We start from the raw sequence: 16,736 nt of genomic DNA on the forward strand, positions 1-16,736 counted from the left end.
CTTATAACACCCTCCCCTCCCTCTTACAGGCCCACCTTTGTTCATTCTCCCCTAACATGTGACTGCACAGTCTATCTGGTCATGCCGACCCTCCCACAGTACGGACAGGCTTTGCCCTTGCTGGATTCCTAACTTTGCCAGTTGCAGTCCTTCCTTGAAATGGGTTCCCAGGTATACTTGTGGCTCTATGTGTGGGGGCTTTGGCTACAACTCTATCTGTCGCGACCCACCAAGCCGGGGGTAAGGATCACTAGGGGGAAGCGGGTAGGTCTGATTACTCAATACTTGTTCCCCGCTCTTTTGGATGGTACCTGGGCTGTGGGTGCAGGGTTGTGAGTTGGCATGGGATACACGTGAGCCAATGAGATGAATCCGCTAGTGGAGTTTAGGCATTCAGGGTATTGTAGTTTCATCCCTAGTGACTGGAAAACCATGAGCAACACAGGAGGCGTTCACCCACGGCATTCTGGGATCCGGAGTCTTTTCTGTGACTGTTGGAGAACAAGGGTAAACACAGAAACGGCATCCTGGGTAAGGAGTGAGGTCTGGCCTAGAATCAGAGACGCCCACACATACCCCAACCAAGGGACAGCGCTGTTCGGGCGGGTCCACCCATCAGGACAGGTAGTTGGCTACCAGTTGGAAATGTCCGGGCTTGTGAATGGTTGCAAAATCGAAAGGCTGCAGGGTCAAAAAACACGGTAAAACCCAGTGATTGGAATCTTTCTGGATGGCGAGCCAGCGTAGAGGGGCATGGTCTGTGAATAGAGTAAAACGTCTGCCCATCAAATAATATTTTACATTCTCTACTGCCCATTTAATGGCTAAGCATTCCTTCTCGAGGGTGGAACAGGAGGTTTGTGAGGCAGTAGCTTATGGCTGATAAAGGCCACTGATCGCAGGTCATTCTCCTCCCCTTGCAACAGCACAGCACCAAGGCCACATCCGGAGGCATCAGCTTGCTAGAAGAATGATTTTGAGTAGTCTGGGCAGTGTAGAACCGGACGACATGAACTGCCATAACCAGAGAATGGAAGGCCTCCACGACTTCTGGTGGCAGTGTTGCTGCGGTATTAGCTCGGACAGCATCAGTCAGTGGGGCAGCAATTGTAGAAAAATGCAGGATAAACCGACGGTAGTATCGTACAAAACCTACAAAAGCCCTTATCCTTTTTTTGGTGTCTGGTACTTTAAGGTTTCTTATGGCTTGAATCTTATCCAGCAAAGGGGCTACAACTATGTGTCCTACTGTGTACCCCAGATATTTAGTGATATGATATGACGTAGTGGAGTCTGCAGCTAGTCAGGTTTTCCTTGGGTTGATGTCCAACCCTACATTTTTCAGGGTAGTGATGACTTGCAGTAGATGCTTCAAATGGTTGTTCCAGGAAGAACTATAGACAACTATGTCATCCAGATATGCTGCAGCATAACCTGTGTGTGGTCTCAGTAGTTTGTCCATCATAGTCTGGAACGTTGCTGGGGCCCCATGTAACCCAAAGGGAAGGAAGGCAAATTGGAAAAGACCTTGAGGGGTTGCAAAGGCTGTCTTCTTTTGGTCTGTTGGGTTCAGAGTAATCTGCCAATACCCTTTTGTCAGATCTATGGTACTAAGGTAAGGCTGGACCCAGATTCTTCCGCATCTCATCAATCCGGGGCATAGGATATGCCTCATAATGATAGATAGCATTTAGTTGCCGGAAGTCCATGCAAAACCGTGTGCTGCCATCTGGTTTTGGAAATAACACCACTGGAGAACACCATTCACTGGTGGACGGTATGACGATGCCCATGTTTATCATGTCTCATATTTGCTTGTTGAGTTCAGCCCTCTTGGATTCAGGGACCAGATAGTGCCACAGCCTGACTATTTTTCCATGGTCCGTTTTGATTGAATGTTTGGCTAGATTGCTCCGGCCTGGCAATCCTGAAAACGTGAGGGCTACATGTTCCAATACCCCAAGTAGTTCCTTCTTCTGGCTTTCTGTGAGGTTTCTCTCGGGCCAGTTGTTCTGTTATGGAGAGCTCCTGGTCTGGGCAATAAGGGATGGGAGCAGCTGGCTCCTTCCAGAGCTTAAGTAGGTTGATGTGGTAATTTTGGATTGAGTGCTTCCGTTCTGGCTGCTCCAACTCGTAATTCACAGGTCCTACTTTTTTAATCACCTTGTATGGACCTCTCCAATGTGCTAACATTTTGTTCTCATTGGTAGGTAATAGAACTAGCACTTTATCTCCTTCCTGAAAAGAACACCATCTGGCAGACCTATTGTAGTTCTCCTCTTGTTGGTTCTGGGCTCATACTAGGTTAATTTGGGCGTACTCCCTTAAACGCCCAAGATGTTCCTCCAGGTTGCAAACATATTCCGTTAGATTCTTCACTTCTTGGTTTTCCCGGGTTTCCCTTAGGACCTCCAGGATGGTTTTTGGTTTTCGGCCAAAAAGTAGTTCAAATGCGGACAACCCGGTGGAGGATTGTGGGGTGTCTCGTAGGATCATTAGGACCCATGAAAGAGCTTAATCCCAGCCTAGTCCCTTGGATACAGTGGCGTGCTGTAGCATTTGTTTGATGGTTCTGTTCTATCTCTCGATCAGCCCATCGGTCTGTGGGTGGTAAATAGAAGTTCTTAAATGGTGTACACCTAATGTTTTGCTGACTTGCTTCATTATCAGTGACATAAAGTTGCTGCCCTGGTCTGTAACTATTTCTTGTGGAAAACCCACCCGTGCAAAAAAGGGTGATAAAACATCACAGGCTTGTTTTGCTGAGGTACTTTTAAGTGGAAGGCCTCAGGGTATCTGGTTGCATAGTCCACTATGACCAAAAGATAATGGAACCCTCTACTACTAGGGTCCAGAGGGCCCACCATATCCATGCCTATCCACTGGAAGAGCTCCATAATGAGAGGTATTTTCTGTAGCGGGGCCGGGGGTGTTATACTGGTACTGGTCTTTTGGCATATGGGACATTCCTGGCAGAAGGTAGCCACGTCAGAATATATACCGGCCAGTAGAAGCTTTTCAAGAGTCGTTTCTGTGTCATGTTTTTGGCCATATGACCCCCCTGTATTGCAGTCGCGAGCAGACTAAACCAACCCTCTTCGATAGGAACAGGGAACCAATCATTGCTCCTTCTCCAACTGATCCGGCCCAATTGCTATGCGATACAACAACCCTTGTTTAGTTTTGAAGTATGGAGGGTTGGGAGGCGGCATTGGGTAGGTTTGTAACTGCTCCCAACCGCTTTTAAGTGTTTCATCAGTTTCAGTCTCTGAAACATAGGTAGATGGTCTTCCAGTTTCCAGTCTACCAAACCCATCTCCCGGAGACCTTTCCATCTCGCCTTTAGCCAATGCTTGGTGGATTGGGTCTTTTTAGGTTTGGAATGGGTGGGGACAGGTCGTGTTGGGAAAAGGGCACGTCCTTTAGCCAATCTTCAGGGGATATTATTTTTGAAAAACTGAGGAGATCCGTACCCAACAGGACAGGAGCCGGTAAAGAAGAAATCACAGCTACTTTCACTGGTATCTTATACCCATGTATTCCCAATCTCTCTTAGCAGGGTAGGACTTAACAACACCATGCACACATTTAATAGGTATTTCCTTGTTTTTAATATCGGATTTGTCACTTACTTGAGGCTGGATGGCCGTTTGATGACTTTCACTGTCTATCATCGCTTGGGTAGGTTTGCCGTCTACATTGACCTCAATGGTGTATGGTAATGATCTCCTTGGCCGAGTGTGTAATAGACTCACATCCACTGGTTCAGGTTTAGGTCTCTTTGGGCTGAACCTGGCGATGAGGCCCCATTCCCGCAGTCAAAGCATTGTGGTGTTTGCGGCCTGGACACAGGACCTGGTATGTTACGGGCCTCTGGTCGTATTCTGGGTTCCGCTTGGATCCACCGATTCTGATTGAGTCACGGGGCGGAGTTATCAACACTGGTTCTTCCTGGATTGGCTGTATAAACTTGCAGGGCCCCAGCGTTTTGATAGGCGGTAGCAACGATTGACGTCCGAGACAAATGGTGGTGTTGTCTGACCCATCTCTGTATCGGAGCGGGGAGGGCTTCCACAAACTGTTCAAGGAGTAGCTTATCCCTTATCTGGCCATTGTCGCTGGATTGGTCTGTAACCACTTCTCAGATAGATCCTGGGTCCAGTAGAATAACTGGCATGGACTTTCCCCTGGTTTTAACCTGGTAACCCTATACTGGATGTGATAGGTCTCTTCATCCATCCCAAGTCTTTCCGGGATGGTCTTCTTCAGTTCTACATATGGCATATCACCCGTAAGGTTGGCATCTTGATAAGCCCCTTGCATTACACCAGTCAGTAACGGCACCAGGAAGAACCCCCATCTCTCTGCTGGCCATTGGGCTGCCCATGCCATGGGCTTGAAATTCACAAAAAAGAAACTGGGTTCATCCCCCGGTTGAAACGTCTGCAGCACCTTAGGAGGTATAGCAAGGTGTGTCTTGCTAGCTGCAACAACTTCACCCAGCAGTCGTATGGCCTCCCTGCTCTGATCCTGAGCAGCGCTTTGCAGTTGGATGGCTTGCTGTAGTGCTTGTCTGTCGCCTGGGCCTGATTCCCTTGCACCTGTAGTAGCTGTTGTAGCTATTGCTGGCCTTCAGCCAGGGCCTTGACAACCGTATCCATGTCCTTTAAGTGCGGTTAATGGGGGCGTTCTCAAAATCCCACAGCTGCCACCACTCTAAAATAACCAAGCGGCAGGCCGGAGTTGCCTTAACAAAAACTCTCCTTTATTCAGGTTTAGAAGAAAACAACGGTGCTTCACCGCAACGCTGACAATTTGGTAAATGAAGTTCCTTTCACTCTCCCATGGTGTCGGGCTCCGATGCCACCCTCCATCCAATGATAGGGGTGAGCACGGAGACCACGGAGACTGTTGTTAGTATGCCCAGCAGAATTTCTTCTCGTCCTCATTCCAGGGAACTGCTTCAGCAGCGTTCTGCGGCTTCTACCCCACAAAAAAGAAGAACGCCGACAATTAACAACTGTCGTCCTTTCACACCCTCCCTCTCCCCTCTCACTGGCCCACCTGTGTTCATTCCCCCCTGAAATGTGACCGCTCAGTCTATCTGGTCACGCCCACCCTCCCCCAGTACGGACAGGCTTTGCCCTTGCCGGATTCCTCCTTTTCCCAGCTGCAGTCCTTCCTGGATGTGGGTTCCCAGGTATCCTTGTGGCTCTACGTGAGCCGGGAGTAAGGATCGCAAGGGGGGTGCTGGGTAGTTCTGATTATTCGATACTTGTTCCCCGCTCTTTTGGATGGTACCTGGGCTGTGGGTGCAGGGTTGTGAGTTGTGAGTTGGCATGGGATACACATGGGCCAATGAGGAGGAATCTGCTAGTGGAGCTGGAGGCATTCTGGGTATTGTAGTTTCATCCCTAGTCACTGAAAAACCGTCAGAAATACAGGAGGTGTCCACCCACGGCATTCTGGGATCCAAAGTCTTTTCTGTGACTGTTGGAGAACAGGGGTAAACACAGGAACACCCTCCTGGGTAAGGACTGAGGGCTGGCCTGGAATCAGAGACCCCCTCACTAGCCTACATCTATATTCAGTTTGAAGATATGCCATTCCTATTTGCATCATAGTTTTCATGATTTAATAATACTACATTCCCTCCTTTACAGCTTGTTTAATAATTACATTTTGTTCATGTTTCATTTCTTGTAAAGAATTGTATTCTTGTTTGGTCAGGTTAAATTTGGTGTATGGTGGTTTTCTTTGCCACTTGTCCTTGTGTTCGAATATATTGTGTGAAACTGCATTGTAGAAGGTGTATATAGCATTTTCACTAATCAAAGGTGGTATGGATTTAGAGGTTAATTTTAAACAATCTTGTATACTTGCGCCTTGTTCAATATCCATTCCATCCCGTACGCTCAATATCACTATTGTTTTCCTGGGACAATTAAAGGTTTATTTGTTCTGTGTCTCTTCCAGTTTGGCCAGAAATATTACATACAAGAATATTCCCTTCTTAAAGAAGGTCATATCAGTGATGATAAACTATACTTGCGCCTCTGTGTGAAACAAGTATCGGCTAAAAGAATGATGTTGTCATATACTTTTGTGTAACCTATAGGAAATATTATTTTCCTTTGGATAAGTAGAACATTCAGTATTATGTGTAACATTATTTGAAAACTGTTCTGTACCAAATAAGGTGTGCAAAAAAACAAGTAGTACATTTTAATTTAAGCAAACTAAAGGCGGGTTAATTGTTTGGCAAAAATGTGAGTTTAGGGAACTGGCCATTATCCCTTATGGGGATAGCAAGCTGCAGGAGACAGGGTTGTCCAAGCTTCTGCCTGATGTGCCTACTCGAGGGTCGATGTGGCGGAATCCTGCAGGCCCACTACTTCCCAAGTGATTCAGTATTATCTCACATGGGATTGCTTGGGTCGAGGTTGATCCTCAGAATTACATGTCGCAAGACACCTTACAGCACATACCCACAACCGAGGAAATGGATGCTTAGTTAGAGCTGTTTAAATATTACTTAGTTGGCAAACTCACAGTATTAGCAAGGTTTGGAGAAACTACATCTGAAAACTACTTGAAATGGAGCCACAGAGACTAGGCTAATCCGGGTCGAACTTCAGTGATCTCAGCACCATGCCAGTACAAGTGATGACAATAATATGTCGAACCCCGCAGCCCAGCACCCTTTATAGGGCTAGTTTTGTCATTGTAAATGGAACACAAGACTGTTTCCCTACAGCAAATGGATGAAGAAAAACTGTAAACTGTGCTGCTTCCTTTAAGTGTGAGACAGATTGCTTTGTGTTGGGAGAATCAAAGAACAATGGATATTGTTTCAAGCTTAGGTGAGAGAGGCACCAGAAAAATGATTCATAGTAGTCATGGCTTCCACCTCTTACAAGCTGCACCTATGGCTTGTGGGTAATCACCTGTTCACCGGAGGCATAGCACTCAACACATTGGAATAGTGCCACAATTTAAATCATATGCATTTCCTACTGTACATCAAATAAAGGAAAAGAGTCATCATTCATTTAGAGTCTTTTAATGTAATTTTTTATTGCTCCAAAAACTCTTAGATTTTACAAAGCTTATAATAATAAAGTGGACTTGCAAAATATCATACAGTATATGTTGAAAAGCTGTGATTCGATAGTGCTAGTTTGAATAACATTAGTGTTTGATTCAGCCTGAAATTGGACTGGTTTGAAGTTGACCTGTTTTGAACAGGTTGAACTCGGAGCAAAATAGCAATCCCACTTTGGGAGTCTTACAGGTGAGAATGTTAGAAAAATACTGTAGAATTTGCAGTCTATGCAGATAGTACCATCTGCTGGTAAGAATCGGTTCATTTTTAATCACAGCTTCAAAAAATTTCATTGCATTTCACATGGCATGTTGAATAATCCATCATCGTAAATCCCAACTGCTGCACTGGTCTTAAGCAGTGAGAACAAAAGTACCTGTCATGGTATTTTGAATCAATCACTCCCTAAACCCATTAGATAGTTTTTGTTGCAGGAGGTTATGTGCAGAAACACAGGACTTTAGCCCACATTTTAAAAGCAGAGCATGATTTAATTATGATATTGTACATATAGGAAATAAAGACTCTAATAATTCTGTAGCCTTATGTCTTAGAGATAAAACGACAGGTGTGCTGTGATCATAAGAGTGTCATCTTTGTTTTAAAATTTTGTCTATGATTTCTAATATTTAATAACATGAGAATAACTTATAACTTTATGGAGCAATATGCCAAATTGTCATATCCCATATCCAAACATGCGCCTGGAAACACATATCATAATAATCTTGGTTTCATACAGTTGGTGTGTTGCTACCCTGAATTATATAAGAAAAACCGTTTTGTATGTAAAATATTTAGTAGTTTTCAACCCTACTTTTTCTGATCACAAGTGTAGGAATTATAATAATCCAATAAACATTGGGAGGTGTATTCAATAGGAGTGTCTAACTATGAGTTAGGCCAATAGAAGAACTTGGCCAGTCACATAGAGTTATATAATTATACATAGCTTAGTAATTTCCCAAACTTTCAAAATAGCATGAGCACAGGGGAAAGGGTCTAGCACTGGGAAGAGCTACAGGAAAGAACACCATCTTTTCCTATTGGATGATTTAAATAGAGAGGCCAAACCAGAGCCTAATTGAAAACCCCAGAGGGGGTGAACCTAAATTGGAGGATTTGTAGAGCCAAATTGTACACTTGAGGAACAAACTTATCTTGAACAAGGCTTTGCTGGGAGGGGTCAGGAGCCCCCTTTTGTGTAAAAAAATCAAGGAACATTGTTGCTGGCAGTAGGAATAGGCATTTGCCTGAAGACCCGAGAGAGAAACTGAGAGATATTTTAACTTTATTTTTAACTGTACGAACAGGCGAAGGCCTGAAACTCCAAATAACAGAATTCAAGAAAGACATTTAGGGAGGGAGTCACACACCAACCAGCACAAGCCAAGAAAGGGATGTAAGAACACTTTTCTAGGCTAAGTATTTTTTTGGTTCCTTTGTTAGTGGTAGGGACAGCCAGCAGGATAACACAGGTTTGGATGGAGGGCAAGGTTGATTTACATGAGACGTCCTGATGAGCACCCTTTTGTTATTTTCTAGATGAGGGTACCTCCACCTGAGAAGTAGGGCTAAGTGGGGCATTTTTCTTTACTTTAATTAAATTTAGACTCTTTGAAAAATCTCCAGTTGTCCGTCTCCTGTGTCTTACATACCACAACTCTCATTCAATCAAAGAGCCTGGCATTTATAGGGGTTGTGTCCTGATACTACATAATGATGTTCTTAAATTAAGGAAAGTGCACAAAATAGAGAAGATAACAGGGAGACAGTAGTGGGGTGAGGCATTGCAGAACAGGAGGCAAAAATGCTTTACTGTGCTGGCAGATTTAACATAAGCACAAACAAGAAAATACAGGATTCACTGTATTCATAAAAGGCTAAAATGCAATGCCCAGAATTTAAAAAAAAAGATTTTGAAAAAAGAAATGTAATGGTATAGTTAATCATGATTGTACAGTTTCTGAATAATGTTCTGTGTTTAAATGATTGTGTATTATTGTTTCCTAACAGCGGGATCCATCCGACACAAACTGTATTGCTATGATGTTTACATTCCATCAGCTAATATACCTCAGAGAAAAAAGGATGCCTACATAGATAACTTAATTTCTGAGAAAATAGTTGCACCGCTTGAAGAAAAAAAATACCTTTGTTACCATGGCTCCAGAGACAACATTGGTGGAGAACATTATCTTGACACCATTAACAAGGCAGTTCATACGGTCCCGGTTACTCTTGTGCCAATATACAATAAGTCACAATTATCACCACTGGTGCCTTTCATCCTAAAGCCACATTTAAGGGACAGGCTTGTGCTCCTTGTGTTTGATTATCCCAGAAGAGGGATTTGTGAGTCATATTTCTCAGTGGATATGACGAAACCAGAATTCTTGCGAACATTAATATTAACCATCGACAGCGTAAGAAATGAACATCCACTTGAAAAGAGAAAGATCCAACTTCTTGCAATGTCGGAGACAGGTGAGTGAATATATTATGAAAACCTCAAGTACACAAATTCTTGTACAATAATCACAGAGTAAGCTTGAACTTATGTGATTTGGTTTTATATAGCACACAGCTGTCATTTGCATGGTCTATTGACATGCTAAGTTTCGCTAGAAAAATGGGGTGCGTTTAATTTGTAAGCACAGAGGAAAAAGTGAAAGATTGCTTTGCTTTTGTGTTGATGTGGGCAGATCAGAATTAAGCAAACCTTTTGTGCTTGTATGTTTCTAGGTGACCTGTGGTGAGGGCATGTGAGATATATATGTCTAGAAGGGAGCTTCATGTGGTCCTTAAGCGAGAATGGGTGGACTCGGTGCTGATTTATCTAAGTTGGTTGGAGACCTGTAGTGTTCTAAGGGTGTTAGTGTGCACTGGTTAGGGGGTGGTAGGTGATGTTCACCTGTTGTGCATGAATGGATTAATCAATGTGTGTAGTATAAAGTAGAACATTTAATGTTGAGCAGATTAGTGAGGAGCACAGACTGTTGAGATGCCAACATACTCAAACAATAGGGTGCATACTGTTGTAAACTCAGTTATCAATTGGTTCAAGTAATAGTTTATTCATCAAGTAGCACCACAGGGGTGTCACACAAATTCTAGGCTGTAGCAAACTCTGAAAGCAATCAGGGTAGTCTCATATTTGAAATGACAGTGAAACATTGTAAATGGTTATTTTATTTGGCAAAAACAAAAGCATGTAAATAATACATGAACACCAAAACATGTAGATACATATATTTGATAAAAAGGTTTAATAATCAAAAAAGCAAAAAACACACAACTAAAGTTTTACTTCAAACTTTTAAAGCAAGATAAACCACGAGACAATACTAAAGGAAACTGGACAAAAAACTGACAATGCCGAATGGTGACCTAACCTCAGTCAACATTCATATTTATGGCTTGTATTTAGCCACTGCATAGTTGAAAATTGTTCTGTGTCCCAATGATTTGTTGACAGGTCTGCCTGCGTGTGCGTGTCAAAAAATAGTAATATAAACAATGGATTTAGATTGACATCATTAAACCACGTTTCGGCAAGAGTGCCACCTGGCTGGCCAATAGTTCCATGACATAGTTAAAGTTGCCTTCCTCAGGGCGAGAGACGCCAACATACAGCAAGTCATGCACGAACATGACTAGGTGGCTGCAGCTTCACCTCCACCATCACTGTCAAAGCAGTCCAGCTCTGGAACTCTCAACCTCCTCCACTCAGATCAGGACCATCCTACAAGTCCTTCAGAAAGAACCTTAAGATGCTGCTATTTAACTAAGTTACCTCATCTACCTCTACCATACTGTCTTAATAGACGTCCTATTGTCATGTACTACATTGTCTATACTTTCACTCATGTAACAAGTGCCCAGATGCCTGCGAGCTTGAGCTTGAATGAAAAATAAATTAATAAATAGGCAGACAAAAAGGGTAAGGCACAACAAAGCACTACGATACCCATTAAGACTTGGAAGGCCTAGAGGAACACCAGCAGGGTTCTCATGCATAACGCATCCACTCTCACCTGTAGGTTCCTCTATCCCCACCTCACAACTGTCTATCAGATGGGTACTCCCCACCCCATGCATGCTCAGGTAGCTCAAGGGACTGCAAAAGGTGTCAACAAAGGGTAATGACACAGGTGCTTTCAAATGAGCAGGTATCAATGGGGCCTGTCAATGCCAGATGCAATCATGGGTTGGTATCTCAATCAGAATCGCATATCAGGCATTGATATGTGTAATATTGATATATTAACTATGACTTCTTTTTCTACACCTCTGGTGTAGAAAAAGAAGTCATTGTTAATGTTAATGACTCCCTAGTGTAGCCAATGGGACATTCATTGATTTGGACTAGAGAAATGCGGCTGTAATTATGGAGTGTTGCCTCAACTGGAATTAAAATATTTGCATTCTGCTGTGGCAGGGTTCAAGAATTGAGGGGAGCTGGAAGCTATTTAGCACATGCTCTTCGGCTAGAAGAGTCTGGTTTGCTTGACACCACCAGCTGCCAGGAGCTACTTTTGGCTCCCAAAGCCAACTGATGCACCTGTGAATTTAACTTTGTGCATTTAGGACAATCTATAAATAAGCATTAGGACACCTCCATACAATATTTAAAGCACAAGGGATTACAAATAAAGGACAACATGATAAGTTGCAACTTAAGTGTAAGTCAGATTTGCATATCGCTATGTACTAACTCCTCGTTCCCCAGTGGTAAGTCCTGGTCACTGGTTAATGCTAAATCCCATGAGCGGCTTTTAGCTCCTGCTTATACAATCTTAATTTCGATCCTTGTCACAAGTCGGGGTTCAATGAGGAATGAAACTCTGCAAGGTGTTATCTATCCCCGGTTTAGATGGCTGAGTAGAAGACATAGTTGTATGGGCAGAGTCCATAGGATGGTGCCATTTTTAATGAGAAACAGGGTAATATAGGGTACACACCTCGACTAAAACAATTACTAGGAGCAATATCAATGGGAGTGACCTGATTGGCAGAGCAACCCAGGAAAGGTATCGTTCCAAGAGAATAGTTGATGTCAGTGTTTTCCTGGCAACCACGTTAATACTTTAAAGTGCCATCCAGCACAAAGGTCTCATCTATAGGCAAACATCAGAAGTCCGGGAGAGTAACAACATTGGCCGTTGTCCAGTGTGAATAAGTGTCCTGCTTAACTAGGGCAGTGGATTCACCAAGGGGTCTGGATGCTGCCACAAACGTTCTGAGGCCTGGCCCATGGACAGCATGGGGAGAATCCGCTGGCTTTTGCAACATGCCAAGAAGGGGGCAAGGGCTTATCCCTTGGGGCTCTGGAATACTGTCCTGTTAAGAGACTGTTGCATTGTAGAAAAGGAGGCATCAAAAAGTAACCTGTGTCAATCCCAACCTCACCTGGCACCCCCAGAAATGTAGACAGACCCCAGGAGCTTAGTTGTTGTGAGGTAAATGTTAAGACTCAGAGCGCTGCTGTGCTGCACAGAGAGAGAAGGAGTGAGAGTGCAAATATGTGGGCATTTAATTAACTTAGACAATGCATATTGAGCTGGTGGAATGTGGGCGTGTTATGTACATTGTTCCCCTACTGTATGACAATCCTTTCTAGTATACTCTCTGTCTGGGGATCCAAAAGGCAGACGCTTATTACAAAGGCCCTTTCTGAAGTTTCCAAACAGGGCAGGGTCAAGATGTGTTAAGCAGGAGGTGAATCTCGCAGGCATAAGGGACCGCCAATTCCTAATTTTACTACTACCTGTTTACACCGTAAACAAATTAAAAAAGTAGGGAGGCAAAACACATATAAAAGATCGGAGAAAGAGAGTGTGATGTGTTTATTTGGAGGAGGAGCGAGCAGATCTTTGCATATTGTTAGAGGAGACACTAGAACATCAGCTGCTGGAGGAAAGAGGAGGAGTAAGGTGAAAGGAGAGCAGAGGAGGAAAAGGAGTAAAATCAAGTGCCAGAGATAATTGGAAGTGGAATATGAGAGGTGATCAGTGGTAGAAAGTAGAAACATCAATTTCTGGAGGAATGCAGAGGAGAAGGGCTCTTAGTTCCCCAATAAACTCTCTGATTAGTGGGTTAATTTCTCCATTAGTCTTGCCCTTGTGATTGGTTTGGGCTTTGTGATTACAACTCCTCCTCCTTCCCTCTTTCTCTCAATGGACTCACGTGTTTTGCATTCCCCAAATATCCAAAATCCTTGGTAACTATGTTTCTGCGCAAGGGCTCATATTAGCAGACTGCCATCCTAGAGTCAGGCAAGAGCATCATGGCAGATATGTGGACCTCATTTCCAGTTCCCTGTACTTTGGCAACTGTACACTCTAGGTGAGCTCTCTTGCACGCTGTGCAGACATGCCCTTCTACATGGTCTTCAAATGTCTGCTTTTCCCACATCTCTTATCCATGCTCCATTCTGTTCTTTGTGTCTATGGAGATGAATCCTGTTCCATCAGTGGGCTCTTGGTGCCGCCTCAAGAGAGCTCCATGGTCATGGTCTGCCCTGACTCTTTCACAAAACTTTGGTCATTCTGGTGGTTTATATATTGTTGCTTCCTTCTACTACACGCCTGCTGTTGTTCAGCATGTTAGACTCTACCCTACCTCCCATTCAGTACATACCATGGTGGGCCACGCTGGAAAGACTTCACTGATCAAGTAACTCTAGGGTCTGCAGTGTGTTATGAGAGGCGAGACATGAGGGTATGTGTGAGCCTCATATTCCACATCAGGGACTTCAGCATGTAACAAGAAGATTCCTCTAGCCCCTGGAGTTCTCCAGGGCCCTCTACAGTCTTCTTTATAGGCACTGCGTCACCTAAGTAAAAATGGTTTGTCCTGGAAGTGCTTCTTGCTGTGCTACAGCAGCTGGGAAATTGTATGAGGTTTGTCTAACCCTTCATCATGCAATCACTATTCACTGCTAGGTGGGTGGAACTTGTCAGGTAGGAACATCCGTAAAGAAGCAGGAATTGCCAGTGCAGGTTATTGTTTATTGTTTATTTTGGTGAACGTAAAGCTTAACAGACCTGTTTGTTCATGCTTCAGTGACAAACAGGGATATTTGAATAGCAAGCCCTATGATCAAGTCCTAGTTGGATTGCACTCTGTCCAGGTTTTAACCTCACCTCCTGTCTAAATACCCAACACCGTCAAGCAGTTGTAAACCCTTTCTGGAGCTGAATCAGGTTTTCAGTAGAGCAACACTTGTTTCATGGCCTTAAAGAGAGCACTCCCCACTTTCTAGGGCTCTGATAAATACTTGTGTCAGAAAACATTACTTCATGGCATAGACTCTGAAATAGAAGCTAGAAATCCTTCACATAGACTTGTAATGTTATTACACATCAATGCTTCTCTGATAATTTAGAAGGTGTTTTACACCATTATATTTTGTGAAACACTAATAGTAGTAAAGCCGCTTGCCAATGCTACTAGCATCAACAGTATTCCTGAATTCAGAACATACATTTCTAACATTCCTTAAAAAGCCAATCATAAATGGTTAAACACATTTTAATTTCAGAATTGTCTGGATTGCAACGTGCCTCACAGATTTTTGCTATTTCGTTAGTAGGTCTTTCTCTGCTCGTTCTGTAGTCTTGGCTGCTCGGCACAGCTGGTCTTTGGCAGGTTGCCCTTTTTGTTTCATTAAATGTATTTGGTTACAAAGTAAACCTTTACACTTCTTTGAATTAAAATTACATCATGTAGAACATAATAAAAAGGAAGAGGTTAAAACAGATCAAATATAAATGCTCAATTATAAATTACAATTAGGACAATTAGTACTACAATATGTAAACAAAGCGCAAACTCTAATTTAACTTTCTAGTACTATGGCTTCCATGCCTTCCCCGGAGGGCGGACATGGCCTTTTATTGCCCTTCAGCCCTAACTAAGGCAGGCCTGAGTGAAGCGAGGGCCTCAGCACGGGGCGTGGACCACTAAATGCCATGTCCGCCCGACTGGCAGGGCATGAAAGCCATTCGCACCTCTGGGGCTTTCACAATTTTTCCTTGGGAGATCCGCACTGCATGCGCAGCCGATCTCCTGATGAAAAATGGAGAAAAAAAAGTTACCCGCTGCCATGTGGAATGGAGACTATGTCCCTTGTCCATGACTACGGCGCCGCCAGACAGGAGGAGCACATGGACCGGAGCTCAATGCTCCGGTCCCGCAGGTAAGAGGAGGGGTGGGGAGGGGAATCAGTTCATTTTGGTGGCAGAGGTGGCAACAGGGAGAGGCTCTCTGTTGCTGCCCACATTGAAAGAAGAATAAAAAGGTGCCATGCTGGAAGAGCCTTGGGTGGCTGCGGGAAATCAGGTCACTTCCTCAGAGAATGTCCCGTAAAACCCCCTAGGAGAACAGTTGGAGCTACAGAGAAAGAAGGAGAAACAGAGTCGGAAAACTTCCAGGCCCGGCAAGCGTAGAGGTCTATTTGTCGAGTGAAGGAAAAGAGCCACTGACCTCACACCTTGCCCTCCCTGTGATTTTGATCAGTCACCATCAACCATCTTGGATGCATGCTGTGGAGGCATACATAGACAGCATAGCCATTGGTAACTACATAGACAAAGGCCTGGCAACAAGGATGAGGCTTCCCCTCTGTCAGAAAATGACAACTGAGAAAGTCACCACTGTCGACAGCACAAAGATAACTTCTGGTCCTGTAAGTCAACGCACAGCAGAATTGACCCTTCTGTGCCAAGACGCACATCGGGAAGCCATTGCCTTCGACCTTTTCAAGGCCCCTCAGTTCCGGGTGATTCTAGGGATGCCGTGGTTGGTGGCTCACAATCCTAACATCGACTGGCGAGCCAAGAAATTAGCCTTCTCCAATGAGTGTGCTTATGCGAGCTACCAAGTGGAAATGCCATCGTCTGACTCAGAGACACCTGTCAAACATAAAGAGGTGTTGGTACTAGGTGTAACAAGTACTCTACCAAGCAAATACCACGATTTCCAAGACGTTTTCCAAAAAGAACAGGGGGGAACCTTACCCCCTCACAGGCCATATGACTGTCAGATCGACCTCGTACCTGGTGCACAAATCCCATGTAGTCTAATTTATGCTCTCACCGAACCTGAAAATCTCCACTTGAAATCATATCTGGACCAATACCTGGCAAACGGTTTTGTCCGCCCGTCCAAATCCCCGGCAGCCTCGCCCGTATTGTTCGTACCCAAGAAGGAGGGGGACTTGAGAAAGTGCATCGACTACCGCGCACTAAACCAGGTAACAGTTAAAAACCATTATCCTCTACCCCTTATCACAGAACTGCTGGACCAAGTCAAGGATGCCCAAATTTACACCAAATTGGACCTCAGGGGGGCATACCATCTCGTGCGTGTAAAGAAAGAAGACGAATGGAAGACCGCCTTTCGTACTAAGTATGGGCTGTACGAATATCAGGTGATGCCCTTTGGGCTTTGCAAAGCTCCCGCCACATTCCAGTACTTCATGAACGATGTACTACGGGAATTGATTGATGTATGTGCCCTAGTTTACATCAACGACATTGTGATGTACTCCTCTTCTAAACAGGACCATGTCAGGCATGTTCGCTCTGTACTTGCAAAACTCGACAGCGCCAGCTATACGCCAAAC

General features: G+C 44.1%; 1 protein-coding gene across 5 annotated transcripts in view; it reads left to right on the top strand.

Moving 5' to 3' along the window:
* LOC138472418 (uncharacterized) overlaps positions 1-16,736 on the top strand; it is a 1,989,442-nt gene that overhangs the window by 133,022 nt on the left and 1,839,684 nt on the right. For all 5 annotated transcript variants that reach the window (XM_069610563.1, XM_069610565.1, XM_069610562.1 and 2 more), the window contains exon 3: positions 9,122-9,592. In XM_069610563.1, the coding sequence (XP_069466664.1) occupies positions 9,122-9,592 (471 nt within the window). The remainder of the gene's footprint in view (positions 1-9,121; positions 9,593-16,736) is intronic.

This window comes from Ambystoma mexicanum, chromosome 8 (genome assembly GCF_040938575.1).
Source record: "Ambystoma mexicanum isolate Mex_15411 chromosome 8, UKY_AmexF1_1, whole genome shotgun sequence".
Taxonomy (NCBI): domain Eukaryota; kingdom Metazoa; phylum Chordata; class Amphibia; order Caudata; family Ambystomatidae; genus Ambystoma; species Ambystoma mexicanum.